This window comes from Varanus komodoensis, unplaced genomic scaffold (genome assembly GCF_004798865.1).
Source record: "Varanus komodoensis strain SLA01 unplaced genomic scaffold, ASM479886v1 scaffold1, whole genome shotgun sequence".
Lineage (NCBI taxonomy): Eukaryota > Metazoa > Chordata > Lepidosauria > Squamata > Varanidae > Varanus > Varanus komodoensis.
This window is the reverse complement of record NW_025335268.1, coordinates 97,438,159-97,457,749: the sequence shown is the minus strand read 5'-3', so window position 1 is coordinate 97,457,749 and position 19,591 is coordinate 97,438,159. Positions and strand designations below refer to the sequence as shown.

General features: G+C 40.0%; 2 protein-coding genes across 7 annotated transcripts in view; one reads left to right on the top strand and one right to left on the bottom strand.

The window, feature by feature from the left end:
* Positions 1–4,404, bottom strand: part of SFXN2 (sideroflexin 2) — a 46,439-nt gene extending 42,035 nt beyond the window's left edge. For 3 of the 4 annotated variants that reach the window (XM_044437776.1, XM_044437739.1, XM_044437765.1), the window contains exon 1: positions 4,303–4,404. The gene's annotated coding sequence lies outside the window, so the exon portion shown is untranslated. Of the gene's footprint in view, positions 1–3,858; positions 3,883–4,302 lie in introns of those variants that run through there. The other variant, XM_044437750.1, reaches the window with a different exon arrangement.
* A 129-nt stretch (positions 4,405–4,533) lies between these two features.
* The window catches only part of ARL3 (ADP ribosylation factor like GTPase 3), a 94,070-nt gene continuing 79,012 nt past the window's right edge, over positions 4,534–19,591 (top strand). For 2 of the 3 annotated variants that reach the window (XM_044437689.1, XM_044437680.1), the window contains exon 1: positions 4,535–4,692. In XM_044437689.1, coding sequence (XP_044293624.1) covers positions 4,690–4,692 — 3 coding nt within the window. In that variant the 5' untranslated portion in view covers positions 4,535–4,689. Of the gene's footprint in view, positions 4,693–19,591 lie in introns of all 3 variants that reach the window. The other variant, XM_044437672.1, reaches the window with a different exon arrangement.

The window sequence follows — 19,591 nt, the reverse complement described above, 5'->3', positions numbered from 1 at the left end:
ACTGTGGATCTGTGCTCCTGAACCGTTTGGTAAGATGTACAACCCTCCTCAAGAATCATGCTTAGAAGGAAATTGTTCTTCCCATTTCCACCCAAAGTCAGCATGCTGAATGCCAATTGGCTGGCCCTTGTATTAATCAGGACATCTCTCTGGCCACCCCAGCCCAGAATGAAGCTTTTCTTTTCTTTTTTACATACTACATTTAAATCATATACATGAAAAATATCTGGGCTATTAAAAAACAAACAAACTCCAAGACAGCACTGGATTCAGAGCTGGGTAATTAGAGGAGCAAAAACAGTGGGGAAGAGAGAAGGCAGGACTCAGCCTGCAGTAGAAAAAGCTGCAGTGCTTTGTTCTGTAGGATTTGATCCATATGTAGTCTAAGTTACAATGCATTCATGTCCTCAGCAATGGACAATTGTACACATCACACTAAGCCACCCTGGATTGGTTGTTCACTTACTGAACCAATCTAAGAGGAAAGTGTCACTCTAGTTTTCCATTGCTTGTTTCCCTCTTCAGTCCTCCTGCTTACTACCAGCATGTATCCCATGCACCTTTGCTGCACAACTTCTCGCTTTCTGGGTTTGTGGCTCAGCATCCTTTCTGCAATTGGTCTGCTGAGTTGCTGGCTATTGAGAGAAATGCTTTATGCCCTCTAATCACTGAATTTAAGTAGTTCTCTGACTCCTTATGACTACAATAACATATTTGCAAACCTAAAAAAAATGGAGTGCCGGTCACAAGTTGGCCTCTGTTTAGCCAAGTACATAGGTAATCCTTCTCTTGTCTATTAACTTGTTCATTCATCCTCCACTTCTGGTCTTGTCTCATTAGCATATACTTTTTTTAAAGCTACTTCATGTTCTTCCAATAACACCTGCCTGAAAAGTTTCTTCTCCCACAGTCATAATCTGCTTTCAGCTCACTGCTGTCCACATACTTGTTGCTTTTCTCCACTGGTCGTTGTCAGAAATGCATATTAAAGTTACACAAATGTCAAGGTAGACCAGTGAGGGGGAATCTGTAAATATATGCAAATTACAAGACAGACCAGTGAGAATATATGCAAATTACAAGATAGAGCTGTAAGTGGGATTGGTAAATATATGCAAATTTCATGGCAGAGCAGTAAATTACACAAATCCATAGCAGTGCATTTCTGAACATTTGCACTTGTACAAGACCAACAAAAATGTAAACATATTTTTAAACAGATCATGCATATGTTTGGGTACTGTCTGGTGTCCTTTCTGCTTGATTTGTGGGTGCACAGCACAGAAGGCAACCCTAGCAGTCCAGAACTAACTCAGGGGAGGCAAGGAAGTTGAGCCACGAAGAGTGGGTTGCCTATTCTATGCTGCACTGAAAGGGTGGAGGGTACATGGCCTTGGCAAACCTAGGCTGGTACTTCAGGTTAACCCTAAGCCTAAGAAGGGATCAGGAAAGATGGTTGGCAGCACTAGCAAGTTCATCAGGAACACCAGAGATTTTTGCCTTTCTGGTTGGTATTCCAAACAAACCTGCAATGAAGTCATCCTTCTGGGGTCAGATGTCACAGCAAGCCACCCAGAACAACCCATCAACAAGTCGTGTGTTCTTTGGGTGGCTTGTTTGTGAAAAATAAGCCACCCTACAAAAACCACCATGAGTTGGTTGTGGGTTGTCATGTCATAAGAAACAGGTCAATGCAACACCATCTCAACTTCACTGGAAATTCCCCTGAATGCAGTGTTACTCATACATTCTATTCCATTTTGTTTGCTTATATATGTTTCCTTTAACATCTACTAGCTTGGGTAGAATATATAATCCCTTGCCAGATGTTAAGCATTAGCTGGCTGAATAAAGGGGTGATGTATTATGCTAGCATGTTTTGGATATGTACACTGCTCATATCATCTATTTTTCATTGTGCTTCATTCCTCTATATTTACTAGTCATTGCAGCCACCAATGAACTGTTTCCTTGACATATAGAAGATAATTGTGCTATGATTTCGGTAGCATTTCTTAGATTCTTTTTTGAAGGACAATTATCAGAAACACAAATGAAGATTGATCAGATTGATTGGGCCACCAGTTTGGGTTGACATGCCATATTTTATTTGTTCATATGCTTTGTTATTTGCTGAAAAGTCTCCCTCCTTTTTCAATCACATTAGCAAAGAAAACAATTCTAGCCCTCACCAAAACGGGTCTCATGGGGATGGGTGTGCGGCAACAGAATGGGGTGAAGAAGCCAAGCCTGTATCTGCCCCACAGGCCTGTGGAAACCTCTTCCAGTATAGGACTACCACTGGTGTCCAGAGGGCATTTTGCAGTAGACTTGTATCCACTAGATCAAAGAACCTCTGTCTCTCTTGGCACACCCCTAACCCAGCCATTTCCAGATTACCATTTTCCTCTCAAGATAGAGGTTTTTTTTGGGGGGGGGGGAGTCTAACTTCAACCAAAAACAAAACTCAAAAAACAAAACCCGAAGGCAGAAAAATAAACCTCCACCTTTCACCACAGTTAGAATGATCCAGTAATTTCTGATAGTGGGATATCATCCACCATTAAACTTCCTAAGAATTTTCTGGGCAACACTGATCTGGTAAGCCCTATATGCTTGACTGAGTTTTCAGGAAAACTCAGCAATCATGGAATGACAGGTCTGATTATTGATTAGTAACTGGATCAAAGCTAAAGAGTTGATAGTAAGCAGTTTCACAATGGAAGCAAGTAAACACAGATCCAGCAACAATTAGTTTTAGAACCAATGCATGTTAATATGCTTCTAAATTGTCCCCACTTATGCTTTTTGAACAATCACAATCAGACAGGTGACACGTTATAATAAACAAATGATCTGGAGTCAAGGGCAGACGGCTGAAATAGCAACAACAAGTTTCTTGGAATATTAAAATTCAAGCCATCTGGGACTTGTTCTGAATGCGTCTCTCTAAATTATGAATTAGAGGATGAAAAAGGCAGCTAAGTGCAAATATTTGGGCAAAAAACCTATACAGGGTTTTTTTTAAATAAGGTCTCAGTTGGCTGTGACTGGCTAGAAATTTTCACTTCACAGAGCAATTCTACATTTGGTGGGGATGAGGCAATCTATAATGAAGACTCTGTCACAGCTGCATCCAAGGCAGGAAGTACATGGGGAGTACTGTGCAATTTTTCTCTCACATTCTTATGATCCACCCTTTCTTCAGATCCCTCTTTTAGTGTACTTTACTGAACCCTTTCTTTAGTCTCATTGCTTCGGTTTTCCTTCTCCTTTTGCTTCTCTACATCCCAGGGCATTTCTCAGTCGTTTTCACCTCTGTGAAATTCTAATTCTAGCCAAACTAACATTTCTCCCCTCCCTCACAGAAGGTGGACTGTTAAATGTTCAGTGTCACCATATCAGCTCTGTTAATGTCAGATACATCCCATCCTCCACACACACATATACTGCACTGGAGCTTGGCTGATCCGATGCAACTAAATGGCAGTTGAGGAAGAACAAAAAAAGAAGTATTTCAGACTACACACAGTTAAACGCATGTAATCTCAGGGCACAGCCTGACACACCAACTTTGCTGAACCTCAGATAAGCAGGTCTGCATCTGGTCAGTACTTTCAGGAGCAACCATTGGAGAAACCCGTCTATACTGTCCTCATGGAAGGAAGATTGGCTATTAAAACAAAAACGTGGAACATGTTTCCTCAAACTACAGTGCTGCAGGGTAGCTTGGGTAGGTTTTGGACCATTCAAAAGAGACACGCACATTATCAATAGCAGCAAAAGCAGGAGGGACTCGCTCCATGCTAAGAGAATCCATAGTTCTAATTATCAGAGTGGGAAAATAACAGAGGATACCTGCTTCCATCACGTGCAGCTTGTGAGCTTCCCTGAAGCGCATAACAGGCCACTGCTTGCACACCCAAGATCCTCCTGCCCTTCAAAGACTTTTCTCTCCCATCTCTGATTTTTACACACCACACCTGTCTGTTTTTTTTTAAACCCTTCCCCTCCATCTCCTTTGCAGTTTTACAACCACTAAGGCTGAACAGCAGCACCCTTCCACTTACTCCCCCAAACTCGTGCCCTCCAGATGTGATGTATAACTCCAAGCACTCCCAATAGGTCTTAAAACATCCGTGCGAGTGCTGCAAGTTGCAGTCCAACGCATCTGGTGAGCACCAGGTTGTGAAACGGTCCTTATAGCGAGCCTTGCAGCACAAGGGCCAGCCAATCTTACCTTCCCTCCCCCTGCTCTGCATTCCGTCCGCAAATTGTCAGACAGTCCCATACAGCTCCTACCTGTAATTCGTCAAGTACCGCCCAGCGCTACACACACCCCTCTTCTTTTCTAGCTGCACATGGATAGCGCTACCCCCAACCCACCACGGCATGCTGGGACGCGTGGCCCTTTCCAGCCAATGAGAGACCTCGAAAACACGTGCTGCTTTCTCCACCCCCCCCACCGGACGTAGCCCGCATGCGCCAGACAAAGAGCGAGCGCAAGGCAGGGAATTTACGGGAGCTTATTTATTTATTCATCTTTTCTGAGGAGAGTGGGTGGGGCTTTTTCCGTCCAGTCCCCGACCGGCTCTTTCGGAACGTACTTGGGACTGACGTTCTACGTAAGAGGAATGCAATGCGCGCGCATGACGCAGTTGCCCATGGTAACCGGGAGCCGCGTAGAGGATGGTGAGTGCTAGATTAGGAGGGGGCCCAGGGAGAGTTGAGGGCGACGATGGGGTCCAGAGTTTCCCCACCCTCATTCCCAGCGATGATCGATGGTAAAGGGATCCGTTCCGCGCTATCGATGTGGCTTGGTGCAGAGGGAGAGGCTACGCTAAAGGGATAGCTGAAGAGAGGATGAATGGGCCTGATTTAGGGGAGGGGCGTGAATCGTGTACCTGGTGCTGAGGGAACCTCCTCGGATGGTGGCCGTAGAAAGAAGGGTTGCGTTGCCCTGCTAAAGGGTTCAGGAACAGGGACCTCCCCAGTCATTTTGGCATTTGAAAATTGCATGTTAAGCTACTGTGTTCGGGGGCTATCCGAGTTTGAAGCCAGGACCCATTCATTTATGTAAATAATTATACAACGTTTCTTTCTTGCATCTCTAAGTATATGATATAAATGATTGTATTAGATTTACCTCTTCTGTGGAATTAAAATGTTGCCGTTCAAGAGGTAATGCCACAGAAATCTGTTAGGTACATGTACCAACAAGGTGAGGATGGGTGAAATTATGTGTAGGAGGTTTAACCTGTGGTAGGAAAGAGTAGGATGGTGTGGAATAGTGTCGTGGTGCTTAAACCACGCATTTTAGAAGTGGAACTGGGACATGGAGAGTCCCAAGGTTTTTCTAAGGAAAGACAAATAATTTTTTGCTAATTTTCTTTAAATGTTAGGAAGAGAAAGACATACTGCAGCATTTTCTGATTCTGGTGGTCCCAGATGTCCTTTTTTGCAGTGTATCTGCTTCCTTGATCGATAAGCAGCAAGTGTTGCCTGCTCCTTCCTTAAGAAAGGCTTGGAAATAATTTAACATTTCTACAACCACAGGATGTTATTCAAAAGCCTGTACTGTCAGATACAGCAGGGGTTTCATTTTATATACAATGTTTTAAAACACATGTCTGGGTAGCCTTGCTTCTTTATCACATGAAAGCAGATAATCCAGCCTTCCCCTGCCTAGTTTCCTGTCAGATGTGTTGGATTATATCTCTGAGATCCCCAGTGAAATGACCCATTTGGCTGGTAGAGTTGATGAAAAATTTACAATCAAATAAATGGAAAAAGAAAAAAAGTTGATAGGGAATGATTAGATGTTTTAGTTCAACACAACTGTGGTCTATCGGGTTGGGGAAGGCTGAGCAAAGCCTATGGGATCAAGAGGACCCATGAGTACCCTTGCCAAAGATAGTCCCAGTGGCATCAAAAGAGATAGGAAAAACAAAGACATCAGAGAGGCTTCCATTCCTTCCATGGCTTTAGAATATTTTAAAATCAATAAATAGGAACAAATATGAAGAAGTAGGGTTGATGACAATTTTGGTTCTTTATACAAACAATTCTTTTGTTAGAATATGGATAATCAGAGAAAATGGAAAAAGGGTGGATAACCTCTTTTAGCTGAGAACCACATTCTATTTTAGAGAAGCTGGCGGGTGGAGGGGGGGCATTCCAATGAATGAGACTGAAGGGGTGGTACCAAAAATACCAATATATTTTAGCTTAGAGTTTTTCCTGCCAACTGTTAAGCATTTCAGTCTTTTAGGATGAGGAAAATCTGCCCAAAGCTGGGAAAGTACCGAATGACTGGTGGCTGTGGAAAAGGGGGAAAGGCCATCAGGGAATCCAAGAGGCCTCATCTGGGATCCCAGGTCTCAGATTCTGCATACTGGTGTAAAGATGGGTGAAAAAGCTGCCTGCTATAGTCCCTCTACTATTCCTTTCTGTTACTGAGTGAGGACAGTGAGACAGAAAGTAGTAAGACTGGAAAACATTGGTGTCTGACAACTTCTGTGTGGTGGTGGTGTATAGTGTCTCTGGACTTAAGTCCAGCTTGGTTAACCAGTAGCCACAGCTCTTTAGCATGTGCCAATTGTATGTTTGGAGAACAGACATTTTTCATTTTTGCTGACATGTTTTCCTCAGAAAACACAGTGTGCCTAGGCTGGTACATAAATATTATCATTATTACATAGTATTTATACCCCACATTTTTCCTTATGAGGAACCCAGGGTAGCTTACATAGTTCCATTTTATCCACGCAACAACTTTGTGTGGTAGGTTGGGCTAAGAGTGAGTGGCTGGTTCAGTGAGCTTCATGGCCAAGTGGGGACTAGAACCCAGATTTCCCAGGTCCCCAGTCAAACATTATAACCACTACATCACACTGGCTTTTGAAATGACAATAAGATATTAAAAAGAGGTATACATTAAAAATGACCTGCCCCTTGGTAGCTCATATACAAAAGTTTTATTTTGCTTAATTTCCAATTGTCTTGATTATCTGAATAATTGGAGATATATGAATTGTGTGGGTAGAGTGGTGAATGTTTACTGTTACACCCTTATCACCACAACCATTAATTATTTGGTGTTTCACATTTTTAAGAAAGGTCTTTAAGCTAAAACCTGGTATTTTGGCTTTGCTTCTCTTACCTTCAGCCCATATTACCACCAGAATGTGACCACTGCAAGAATCTCAAAAATAGATTTCAGCCTTTGGGCCTAAAGAGGTTCTGTATCTCTGCTGTAAGATATGAACGCCCTGTTCCTTTTTGATGTTCCTAACTGCACTCCTACCAGTGATACTTCTATATATGTGTGTTCTCGTTGCCTGTCAAAAGGAGAAGAAAAGACTGTGGGTACTGGGTTTGTGGCTGCATGTGAGGAACACAGGATTACAAACCTAATAGGGGGTGTTCTTGATAACAAATATAATAGCTGTAGCTTTCTGTATCAGCATAGGAATTTATGCAAAAATAAACATTTGCAAAAGAGTAAATGGACACAAATCTGATATCAGAAAGGGCAATATTCAGTGGGAAGACGTTTTACCTTCCCAGGACACACTATTAAAATTGTCATTTTTGAACAAAGAAATGTCAAAGGTAGACTTGAACATGACATTGCTATAGACTGAAACAGCTGTAGCCTGAATTGAACTAATAGTTTTTTATCCCATTATAGTTGTTAATTAGCACAGCATTGCCAGGATGTTTGATTTATCATCAACTGGAGCTTTAATATAATTTTAAAATAATTTGTATTTCTTGTGCTTCGTTTCCATGTAACCTTACTGCTTCTGCTGCCCTGCAAAATGCTCAATATATATTATAGTATTACAAAACTCATCAACTGGCTTCAGATAGCATGATAACTCGGGGTTTTTTGTTTGTTTGTTTTTTGACACATGAGTTATTGTGCTGTCTGAACCCAGCTATGCTAACAATTTGGGTAAAACAATTTGGGTTATATCTGGGTAAAAGGCTTGCATACAGCTATGTTGACCAAGTAACCCACACATATTTTGTATAACTAGAAACTATCCTGCACTTTATAAGTATTTCAACAAAGCCATCTGGCGCTCTTTGGTAATTTCAAGTTTTTACAGCTGTTCTGAGTTTGGTTATATAGCTATGACAATTGGTATAACTGCCATCAGAATTGTATATAGTTCAGTCCTAAGATGTGGGAGTAATATAATCAAATGCTGTACTTCAGGGTATCGGCTAGTTTGCTGGGTCCATAATAGATTCACCCCACAAATCATTCTTCCTACAGCCTTTTTTAAACTAATTGTACCATGGACCATTTAGTAGTAGAACTGCTTCTGTTATTTCTGTAACTATAGTTATCTTTATATCTTAGCTAATGTCCATGGGAATTATCTTCTTGGATCAGAACAAAAGACTTTTTAACATGGCATGCTGTATTTAATAGTGGCCAGTTACAGGAAGTTTTCAAACAGGACTTGGTGGAACTAGTTCTTCCTTGGATCTTTTCCCCACTATTTAATAATTAGAGGTGCTGACTGTGAACATGGAGGTGGTGGTTCTTCTTTGGCATAAACCTATTATGGCTGTGGCCTAGTCCTGCATACATTCAATTCAAGCTTTAAAAAAATAATCTAATCTAGTAATCACACTACATTATCATTAGTGAATTACCTATGTCATTCATATTAAGCCTTGGGTGAATATTTTCTTACTTCTACCATTCATTTTAATTGGATTGCTCTATTTGCTAGCAGTTAGAAAAATTTCTTTTTATTTACTCTCTTTCCTCCCCCCACCCCCCCACCCCATTCATAATGATCATAATATAGTTCTTTTTGTAAATTCTCCACCAGAAATACCCAGCTTTATGCTTTGATTATAGGAAAAATATTCAACCCCTCCCAGTGGTTGTGGCTTATACTTTCTGATTTCCCTTTTTGAGATCGAGTAACTAGAACTGCAGAAGGAATTCTTCTCTTTATATTATTCATCTTTTTCCTGCTTATCTTTGAAAGGCTTGTTCTTGTTGCAGTTATATTATTCCTCCTGGTCTGATGCCACATTCTAGACTTGGGTAGAAACACATTGCTGGTGTGTTATCCAAACAAGCCGTGTAATTTATGGGCCTCATGCTTGTATGTGGCCTCATCATAATTGTTATTAAGGCTAATAGTTGTAGATTTAGGAGAAGTGTGCATCCCATGTTGATCCATTATTATGGAAGTAATGTTAGAGGATAATTGTACTTGATCTTTAGACAAATGCCACATCAACTGTTTAAACATTTGCTCCCCAGCAAAGGCAGATTGGATTACACTCTAAATTCATTATGGAAGCTTTATGGCTAATCCAGCTAAACAGCAAATATTTCTTTCTCCACTGTAATAGGATTCCACTTGCTGCTCTTTGGTGATTGGCAGTTCTTCTCTCCTGCTAGCCAGTAGAATGTGTGGTGCTTCTCTCCATGGAATTGCATATATGGGTCACTGATAGAAAATCCAGGCACTGATTATTTATCTGTGAATTGAACTTGCCCCATTCATACAGCTAAAATCTTTTTTTATTATTTAGTCTATATATTTCATTCTTAAATCCAAACTGTTAGCACAGACTGCAACTAGAAAAACAAATTCAGCTTGGAGCCTAAACTGAACATGTTTGTAAGAAGGATATACCTATTTAATACTATGTTTTAACGTATTATTATAGCTTCTGGTATTAAAAGGTATCTTTTATCATCTGGTGCTTGCTATTTCTGCATTTTATTCATATACGGATTGTTCTCAATAGTAGTCAAGCAATTAATATGATCTAGTGGTAGAAAGTTAGATTTGGATTATTAAAACCTCAATTGTAGAAACATGAAGAAAGTCCTAAACATTTAAATCCTTAGATGAGTTAATCACTTATGTGAAAAGAAGGCAAATACTACTCATTTATTTAAATTATTAACAGTTGAAACTGAAACAAGGGCATGCTAAAGGTTATTGTGTACCAGAAGCTAAATCCCAGGGAGTAATCCTGTATACCTGTACAACTCAAGAGCTGAATCCTAGCTGAGATAATTCTTTAGAAACATACGGTTATTTTAATTCTTCTCTAGCAGGAAGCCTTAAGGAGCTTCAGTAAACTACAATGGAAAAACCTAGATTAAACCTGATTTTGGAAAGTAGGTTCAAATGAAGATAAAGATCTACATTGACAAACCTGCCCAGCAGAAAAATCAGTTTGTATGTACAAAAGTAGAGGCTTAGTTTTCAGTTCAAGTCCAAAATATGCTCTGTTTAGGTTTTAAGTTTAATCTACGAGCTAAATCATGGATTTAGATATCAGTTCGATTAATAACTTCAGTGTTAAACACTAAAATGTACATATATTTAGAAGAGTGCACATTGAAGCAGACTTATAGTAGGTCAGATCCTTGCATTTCAAGTGGGGGCTCAAAGTTCCCACATCCTCGCCTTAATTCCAACTTCTGTCCACTCACCTGATAAAGATTACCATTGCTAAAACTGTTATCTGTTCAAAATACATCTTTAAATTTCCAGTAACGAGTGTGATGCAGATGGGTAAGTTGATCCACATACCCTATAAGTAAGGTTATTCTAATCTGAATGAAGCAGAAATTGGAAGAGGCTATCTAGGGCTATAAGAGTAAGGCAGGCTTTCAAGGGAACTGGCTCTATGTGCTTGAGGGATGCCTCAGCTGATACAGACTGGGTCTATACAATGTGACAGCTCAGTATCCTTGACAAGCTATGGTGGGTTGTCTTGTTGTCTAAACCCAGACCATTTCCTGAATGATGGTTTGCTTGAAGACAAAAAACCACCCTGAAAACACATAGCTTATTGTAGAGATTGTACCCACAATGGGTTGCCATTCTACGCAAACCTGGGCAACTAGTGTCATCATAGGTTGAGACTGGGAAGTGGTGGGCAAGCAGCTTGTCAAGAATAGCACCCCCTTTGCCATTCTTGCCTAGCTCACCTAAGCCACTGCTGGTCCAAGTGACACTTTGGGGTGATTCTCACTGGCTGAGTGTCTCCTGCCTTGATCACAGGTTGATTTTGCTTACTGCAGCTTTCTCTTACCTTAACCACTTTTTTCCAGAGATCACAATTGCCAGCTCAGAGCCAGTATTCCCAGTCTTTGTTTTAAGGCCACTGACAGCTCCTTCAAAGTGCCCAAGCAGCACATTGGAGAGGTTGTCAGTGGTTGGCAAACAATTTTCTTTTTAATTCTCACCCACGATGTACCCTAGACTCTCTCTCTCTCCCCCCCCCCACACACACTTGAATATGTTTGATATGCAGTCCTGTGAGTGTGAAAATTTGAAATCTCGGTTGGACAATGTCCTGCTGTCAAAGTGCAGGTATGAACTTTGGACATTGACCCAAGAGACTCAAAGCAGACCTTTCTTTTTCTGTAGCTTTCCGTAGGCAGCTGTCAGAAAGCAAAGTATCAGAAGGTTATCTTTGTTTTCAAAACAGGGTGGTGAGATTTATACCCCACTTGTGGCACATCTTCATCCTTTTTTTATTTTCTTGACTATCTTTTGGGTGATGTACATTTTGTACTTTCCCCTCAAACCCTAGCTGCTCAGCAAACTGCAAAAGTGCATTCCACTCGTTTTAGAGCTAACTATCAAAACTCAGGGTCCCCATAAAGAGGGATTTTGACAGGGTAATGGGTGCATTTTGACCAGGGCATAACTATATATAGCACTGTGACAAAGCATTAGGTTAAACAGTTGAGCAAGCAAGTGATTTAAACTCCTAGAGCAGAGTGGCAAGGTAAAGTGATCAGGACAGTCTCCCTATGTTCATATTAATTTTCCAAGTAAACTAGCATAACAAACAAAAGCCATTATAAAGACAGAAAGTCAGCTGGGGAATACCCAATATTTTGCACAGTATGTCACATATAGTGCTGTCTGCCTACTGGACAGAAGTTGTAGTTGTGTGTCTGATTTAATGAACTGGTTCTGCAAACAAATTTGTTCCTTTGAGGCCAAGATAGCTGATGTGGAGAAGCTGAGGTAGGCAGAGTGCTAGGTGAATTAGGCCTTTGGGGAAGTGATAGTGGTATCCCACTTCCATGGCAACAGCTCCTTTGCTGCTATCAAGAATGAGAGCCTTTGAGAAGAAGAGTGTCATTCCAAAGAAGAGGAACATTATTCCTTACGGGGGATCCATTCCTTATGGATCAGTGGATTTCATCTTGTACAAGGACACATCTCCAGGAGATGTCTTAGTATTGGGTGATTTATTTGGTAGAAATACAGAGAGATGGAGTGTTTGATCTGGACAGCGTATGTGTGTACATTTTGGTGTTTTTATGGTCTGAATTGTACACGTATACATTGTATATTGTCTGGGGTTTGTGTATGCATGCACATGTATATACTGGCATTTGTGTATGTGAACAAGGTGTATATGCATCTATGTGTATAAGGGGAGTGTCTTTGTGGTTTGCAATCGGTTTCTACTGCCTTCACAGGGAATATATTCATTATTAGTACCACAGGCAAAGTATTTCCATATTTTCTCCTAAACAAACCAGTCCTTCCTTCATATAAGATTTACAATCTCGAACTTTTGTCTTGTGCGGCTTTAGACTAGGCCTGCTCTGGTGGATGTGTTGTGATTAATATAATTGTTTGTATAATCCAGAGGCTGCTTTTTGTGTTACTCTTTATAATATTGTGTCTTTTAATTATTAACATTGTTACTTGGTTGTATGGATTCTCCCTTTCCACTCATCATCTTAGAGTCACCTGGCTCTCTATGAGATGGAAGTTGGTGCTGGAACAGGCAGGAGAATATAGATCCATAGGAGTATTTATATATGGCTCTGTGATTTCCCCACCCCTGTGGCATGTTGTGTGTCTCAGTTTTTCTTTCTGTGGTATGGATTCCTGACTTTGGGGGATTCAAAGACTGCTCTGCCTCTCGTGACTCCTTATCCTTGTCTCTCATGCCCACTTGGCTCTACCTCTGCTGACCTGCCCTCTGCCCTACTAGTCAGACTGGCCACCAGCCTCTCCTATGTATACATCTGATGTACAGAAATGGTAATATTACACATTTAGGGCAAAATGTTCCTTAATACTGATCTGTATTCTCTATTTTGTATTATTCTGCTCTGATTAATGTTCTGCTCAAAGGATTAAAAATGTTAAAATCAAAATTGTAGAATAATCAATGCAACATAATTATAACACCCACTGAATAGCTTTTATTTACTTCTAGCCAATAAGGATAACCAACATGGAGAAAAATCCATTTAATGTGTGCTTATGTTTGCTGTGGAGAGACTGGTGTTCAGAACTATTAAGTCTATGTAACAGGGGATGGCATGCTTGCGCTGATTCACTTCAACAGCAATAGTTTATTTTAGTCTTAACTTTAGAAATGAAGGACTTCTGTACTAATCTGCACTACCAACCCAACTGGATGACTTTGGGCCAATCACAGACCCTCAGTCCAACTTGCCTCACAGGGTGGTTGTTGTGGGGATAAGACGGAGCAGGAGGAGGGGAATGATGTAAGTCATTTTAAGTTCTTTGTAATAAAAATGTATTAAATACATTAATAATAAAATTATATATATGGGAAGAAAATGTTCCCCTGAGACACTTTGGGTCTTGTTCTGTATAGTCCTCTGTTTCTAAAGCTGTTTTGGCTAGTTGTTGAATCAGATACTGACTGTTTCTAAAGCTCACGTGTGAAAGGAAACACTTTCAGCGTGCCCCAGCCTGCTAAACTTCTATGCTAGCTGTAGGATTTGTGGGAATTGTAATCCAACACATTTGGAGGGCACCAGGATGTGGAAGGCTGCTGTAAGGAATGCCAGAGAATAGTTCCTTATGAAAGCTAAATGACTGACAAGGCAACATTGGAAAGATAAAAGCTCACCTTCTGTAATGCAATGGATTGAAAACCTTATGATGTGTTAAATATTTGAGCAGATGACATATAGATGCCATTCTCAAATGGATGCACATATATTTGGTCTGCCTTTGCTGAAGCTTATGTATAATGGATACATCTGGATTTTCCCTTGTAGAAATGTTTACATACAAGCAATGTTAATTTCAGGTTTTTGTTTTGTTTTTGTTTAGAATTTGTTTTCTTTTAATGAAATTCATAGTAAAAATAAATGGAAAATATTAGGCAGTGCCACATCAGCTATAAAACCTTTAATCGGTGCCACCAAAATAAAGCTCTACAGTTAAATCAGCAGTCTAGTTTCTATGGCACAGGTACAAAACTGACACTGACATTAGAGAGAACCTTTCAAAATCAACAAAAGTCACCTTTCAAAAACAAGCTGAGATCTCTTAAAAGTTCTTAAAAATGAAATAAGTTTGATTATCATTCCTGGTAGGAATCTTTCCCAGCTGAATGAACTTTCTGATTTCCTTAAACTCCAGTTCATCACAAACCAGAGTAAATCCTGTCTTTCCTCTATCTCCAATTCTTCCTGTTTCTTCTGGTTTCAGGGACTATCTGCTGAATTTTCCACTCATCAGACATTAAAGAGGAACCTAAATGTATACTGTTTTATATATAACTTAGTATAAAAGTAAAGTGCTTGGTATATTAAATATTAAATATAAAAATACAGTTTAATCAGGTAATTAAAAATTGAATGTTTTCATGTTAATGATAGTTTTAGGAGCCAACCATGATAGACCTAATATGTTTTATGTTCCTAAAGTAACAAAATCCATTGACCAGAAAAAGGTGCTAAAAAGGCAGGTTTTTCTATAGCTTTAAAATTTTAAGAAATACTAAATCTGTAGGCTGAAAGAGACACATGACTGAGCTGTTATAGAAGAGGCATATACCTCAATTGTTGCATAGGGTAGCCCAAATGACAGAGTAAGAGATACATAAAAATAGAATTGAATCAATGTTTTCTGTAACTGTAGTGCTCAATTCTTAATGCCATTTTAGTGTCTAAAAAGTGGTGGAAAATTCCTGCCTGCTTGCACTTTTCAAATACCATTAAACAGTTTTTCCTACACACCAGTCTTTCACTCCCAGGCCAGCAGCTTAATGTGCAGTCAAGAAATGTCAGATTGTAAAATGGACCTCTGGCAAAATAGTTAACAAATTAGAAAAGAAAGGGTGGTATAATGGAATGTTGACTTTTCTCCTGGTATTAGATGTGTGTCAGAGCTAACCAAGCAAGGTAAAATAAGAGATGTCAAACAAAGATATTTAAAAGACAGTGTATGTTATATCTGGAATATGAGAAAAGAGTCCTAGCATAATACAGCTAATATATCTTTGAAGGAATCTCTCTTTAGGAGTGTTGAAAATTCTTTCTATTTCTGTGATTATCCTTGTAGCATGTGGATTAATAATGTTGAGCCATATCTGTTTCATACTAAGATGTCACAACTGAAATAGGATATCACAACTGCAAGCTAAAGGCTTTAGCAAATTGGGCCTCAATTAATGATTGAGCAAATGCATCTGTCAGAGAAGACCATCTCTAAATGTCTGTTTTCAAAGGTGAAACTTTTCAGTTAATGCTGAGCCAGTGCTGAACATAAAAAAAGTTCAGTTAAGAATGATTTGAATGCACAGCTCTATGTAAAATTATCCTCATGACTAGACAGTTTCCTGTAACACACACTATTCCTAAGAAAAGGCATAGTTATATATATAAGCAGAAAGGAATACCCATGAGAAAGATGCTTTGAGAAATGCTTGCTTTGACATTTGCTATATAGGATAGTGGCTCTCAGCTGGGATATAAATATGGATAGTGTGGAATGGTATGCTTACATTTCATTTCAATGAGAATGTCAGTTGACTAATAAACACTTGGATTCTTATGAAGCATGCACCTACACTTCCAGATTACTTTTTCTTGCTTGCCTCTTGAGTAAGGAGCTTCTTCTAATACATACTTCTTCTACCCACAATTCCAAAAACCCATCCCATTGCTTCGAGGGATATGTATGGCAGTCTGGAGTGAGTCAAGAACTAGGAACCAGGAATTTGTATTGAAGTACAATCAGGATCAAGAGGTAGGATGGTTGGACTAAAGAACAAGATAGGAGGCAGGTTGGAAGACAAGTCAGTATCAGAGTGCAAACCAGGAGAAAAGAACAGAAGGTAGGACAAAAGAGCAATCCACATCAGAGAGCAAGTCAGGAGGCAAACCCTGAGAACAAGTCAGAAGTTAGCATAAAAGCAGATGCCAGAAACCCAGAGATGTGCAATTCTCAAGTAAACCTTATTGCAAAAGTGAAAGAAGAAAACCTCTCATATTTTTTTGCTGCCTGAAGGATCCAACAGGCAGATTCACTAGACTTGCCCAGTTGTCAGAGTTGGCTTGAGAAACTGCAGCCACATGATTCACCACATGAGGCAGTGTTCAGCCATTTCTGACAATAAGTTAGGCTATGACTTATCTGGCAAGATAGAATTTGAATGATGTGATGTCATAGAGGAAACCTGAATCAGAGTTGGCATTAGAATTTCATGCTCTAGCTCCAGTGCTCCACTCACTGACCAGAATGTCAACTAGTATTTTTAGACTGGGAAAAATCAATCAGAAAAGATTAGAAGGAACACCCCAATAATAAATGAAAGAGATGAAAAGTTTTGATATATATTATGTGAGTACTTTAGAAGATGAGCCATGGCTAATAGTAAAGGTCTTTGCCCTAAATAACATTGTTGCTCAACTTCAGTATCATTAATGCTATTTTCCAAAAAGTTCTTAAATTGTTAGCTGTTAGAACATAAACATTTCTTTAACTGAATTTTGCCAAAATTCAAATGCTATAGCCAGAGATGGTGAAATCACTGTTGAGACATGAAAAACTGGAACTCTGATCCATCAGCATAGATGTTCTACCTCAAACAGCATGATAACAAATCAGAGAGTAGTGATCCACACAAACAAAAGCAAATACTTCAGGGCACAGCTTCAGGCAGACATAGAACTTAACAGTGTATGGTTGGGACAAAAAAGGTATATCTTATAAAAGTCTAGGAGGAGGAGGAGAAAGAAAAGCCCCAGCAATTGCAAGGAAAATTCCAAAAACTACAAAAGTCTGAAAACCCATGCTGGAAATGCCAGATCATGTAACATTTCTGAGACAAACATGGGCTAATGCTATTCATCACGAGTAGATATAATAGAAGAAATTATAATAACTTAGAAATATTGCAAAAATGTCAAATGAAACACTAGACCTGGGATTAAAACATGTTCAAGAAGAGGCAACCTAAATATAGATGAATCAAACACAACTGAGGCAATGCATGGAATTGATGGAAAATTGCAGCACACCTGAACCTCGGAATAAGGAGGACTAAGGAGTCTTGTTGTTGTTAGTTGTGAAGTCGTATCCAACCCATTGCGACCCCGTGAACAACATTTCTCCAGGCCTTCCTGTCCTCTACCATCCCCTGGAGTCCACTTAAGCTCACGCCGACTGCTTCAGTGAGTACATCTAGCCACCTTATTCTCTGCCGTACCCTTCTTTTGCCGTCAATTGTTTCCAGCATTAGGCTCTTCTCCAGTGAGTCTTTCCTTCTCATTAGGTGGCCAAAGTATTTGAGTTTCATCTTCAGTATCTGGCCTTCTAAAGAGCAGTCAGGGTTGACCTCCTCTAGGACTGACTGGTTTGATCGTCTTGTGGTCCAAGGGACTTGGAGGAGTCTTCTCCAGCACCACAATTCAAAGACCTCAGTTCTTCAGCACTCAGCTTTCTTTACGGTCCAACTTTCACAGCCATACATTGCAACTGGGAAAACCATAGCCTTGACTATACGCACTTTTATTGCCAGGGTGATGTCTCTGCTTTTTAGTATGCTGTCTAGATTTGCCATAGCTTTCCTCCCAAGGAGCAAGCATCTTTTAATTTCTTGGCTGCAGTCCCCATCTGCAGTGATCTTCGAGCCCAGGAAAATAAAATCTGTCACTACCTCCATTTCTTCCCCATCTATTTGCCAGGAAGTGAGAGGACTGGATGCCATGATCTTAGTTTTCTTAATGTTGAGTTTCAAGACAACTTTTGTGCTCTCCTCATTCACCCGCATCAAGAGGCTCTTTAGTTCCTCTTCACTTTCTACCATTAGAGTGGTATCATCTGCATATCTGAGGTTGTTGATATTTCTCCCAGCAATCTTCATTCCAACTTGTGATTCATCTAGCCCCACCTTTCTCATGATGTGCTCTGCATATAAGTTAAATAGGCAGGGCGACAGTATACAGCCTTGCCGAACTCCTTTCTCAATTTTGAACCAATCAGTGGTTCCATGTCCAGTTCTCACTGTTGCTTCTTGACCCACATATAGGTTTCTCAAGAGACAAATAAGATGGCCTGGTACTCCCATCTCTCTAAGAACTTGCCACGATTTGTTGTGATCCATGCAATCAAAGGCTTTAGCATAGTCAATGAAACAGTAGTAGATATTTTTTTGGAACTCCAGGATGTTTTTCTGGAACTAGCTTTCTCCATGATCCAGCGTATGTTGGCAATTTGATCTCTAGTTTCTCTGCCTCTTCAAAATCCTCCCTATACTTCTGGTAATTCTCGGTCCACATACTGCTGGAGCCTAGATTGCTCAAAATCCTACATAACTTTACTAGCATGTGAAATGAGTGCAGTGGTCGGTAGTTTGAACATTCTTTGGCAATGCCCTTCTTTGGAATTGGAATGTAAACTGACCTTTTTCAATCCTGTGGCCACTGTTGAGCTTCCCAAATTTGCTGGCATACCAAGTGTAGCACTTTTACTGCATCGTCTTTTAGGATTTTGAATAGCTCAGCTGGAATACTGTCGCCTCCACTAGCTTTGTTGTTGCTCAGACTTCCTAAGGCCCAATTTGTCTTCACATTCCAGGATGTCTGGTTCAAAGTCGGTGACCACCCCATCATGGTTATCAGGAATGTTAAGCTCTTTCTTGTATAGTTCTTTTGTGTAATCTGGCCACCTCTTCTTAATCTCTTCTGCCTCTGTTAGGTCCCTGCCATTTTGGTCTTTTATCATGCCCATCTTTGCACGAAACATTCCCTTCATATCTCCAATTTCTTGAAGAGATCTCTGGTCCTCTCTATTCTATTGTTTTCTTCTATTTCTTTGCACTGTTCATTTAAGAAGGCATTCTTATATCTTCTAACTATTCTCTGGAATTCTGCATTCAATTGGGTGTATCTTTCTCTTTCTCCCTTGCCTTTTGCTTCCCTGCTTTCCTCAGCTATCTGTAAAGCTTCCTCAGACAGCCATTTTGCTTTCTTGCATTTCTTTTTCTTTGGGATGGCTTTAGTTGCTCCCTCTTGTACAGTGTTGCAAACCTCCGTCCATAGTTCTTCAGGCACTCTGTCTATCAGATCTGATTCCTTAAATCTATTTGTCACCTCTATGTTATATTCATCAGGGATATGATTTAGGTCATACCTGAGTGGCCTAGTGCTCTTCCCTACTTTCTTCAATTTAAGCCTAAATTTTGCAACAAAAGGCTCATGATCGGATCCACAGTCAGCTCCTGGTCTAGTTTTTACTGACTGTATAGAGCTTCTCCATCTTTGGCTGCAGAGCACATAGTCAATCTG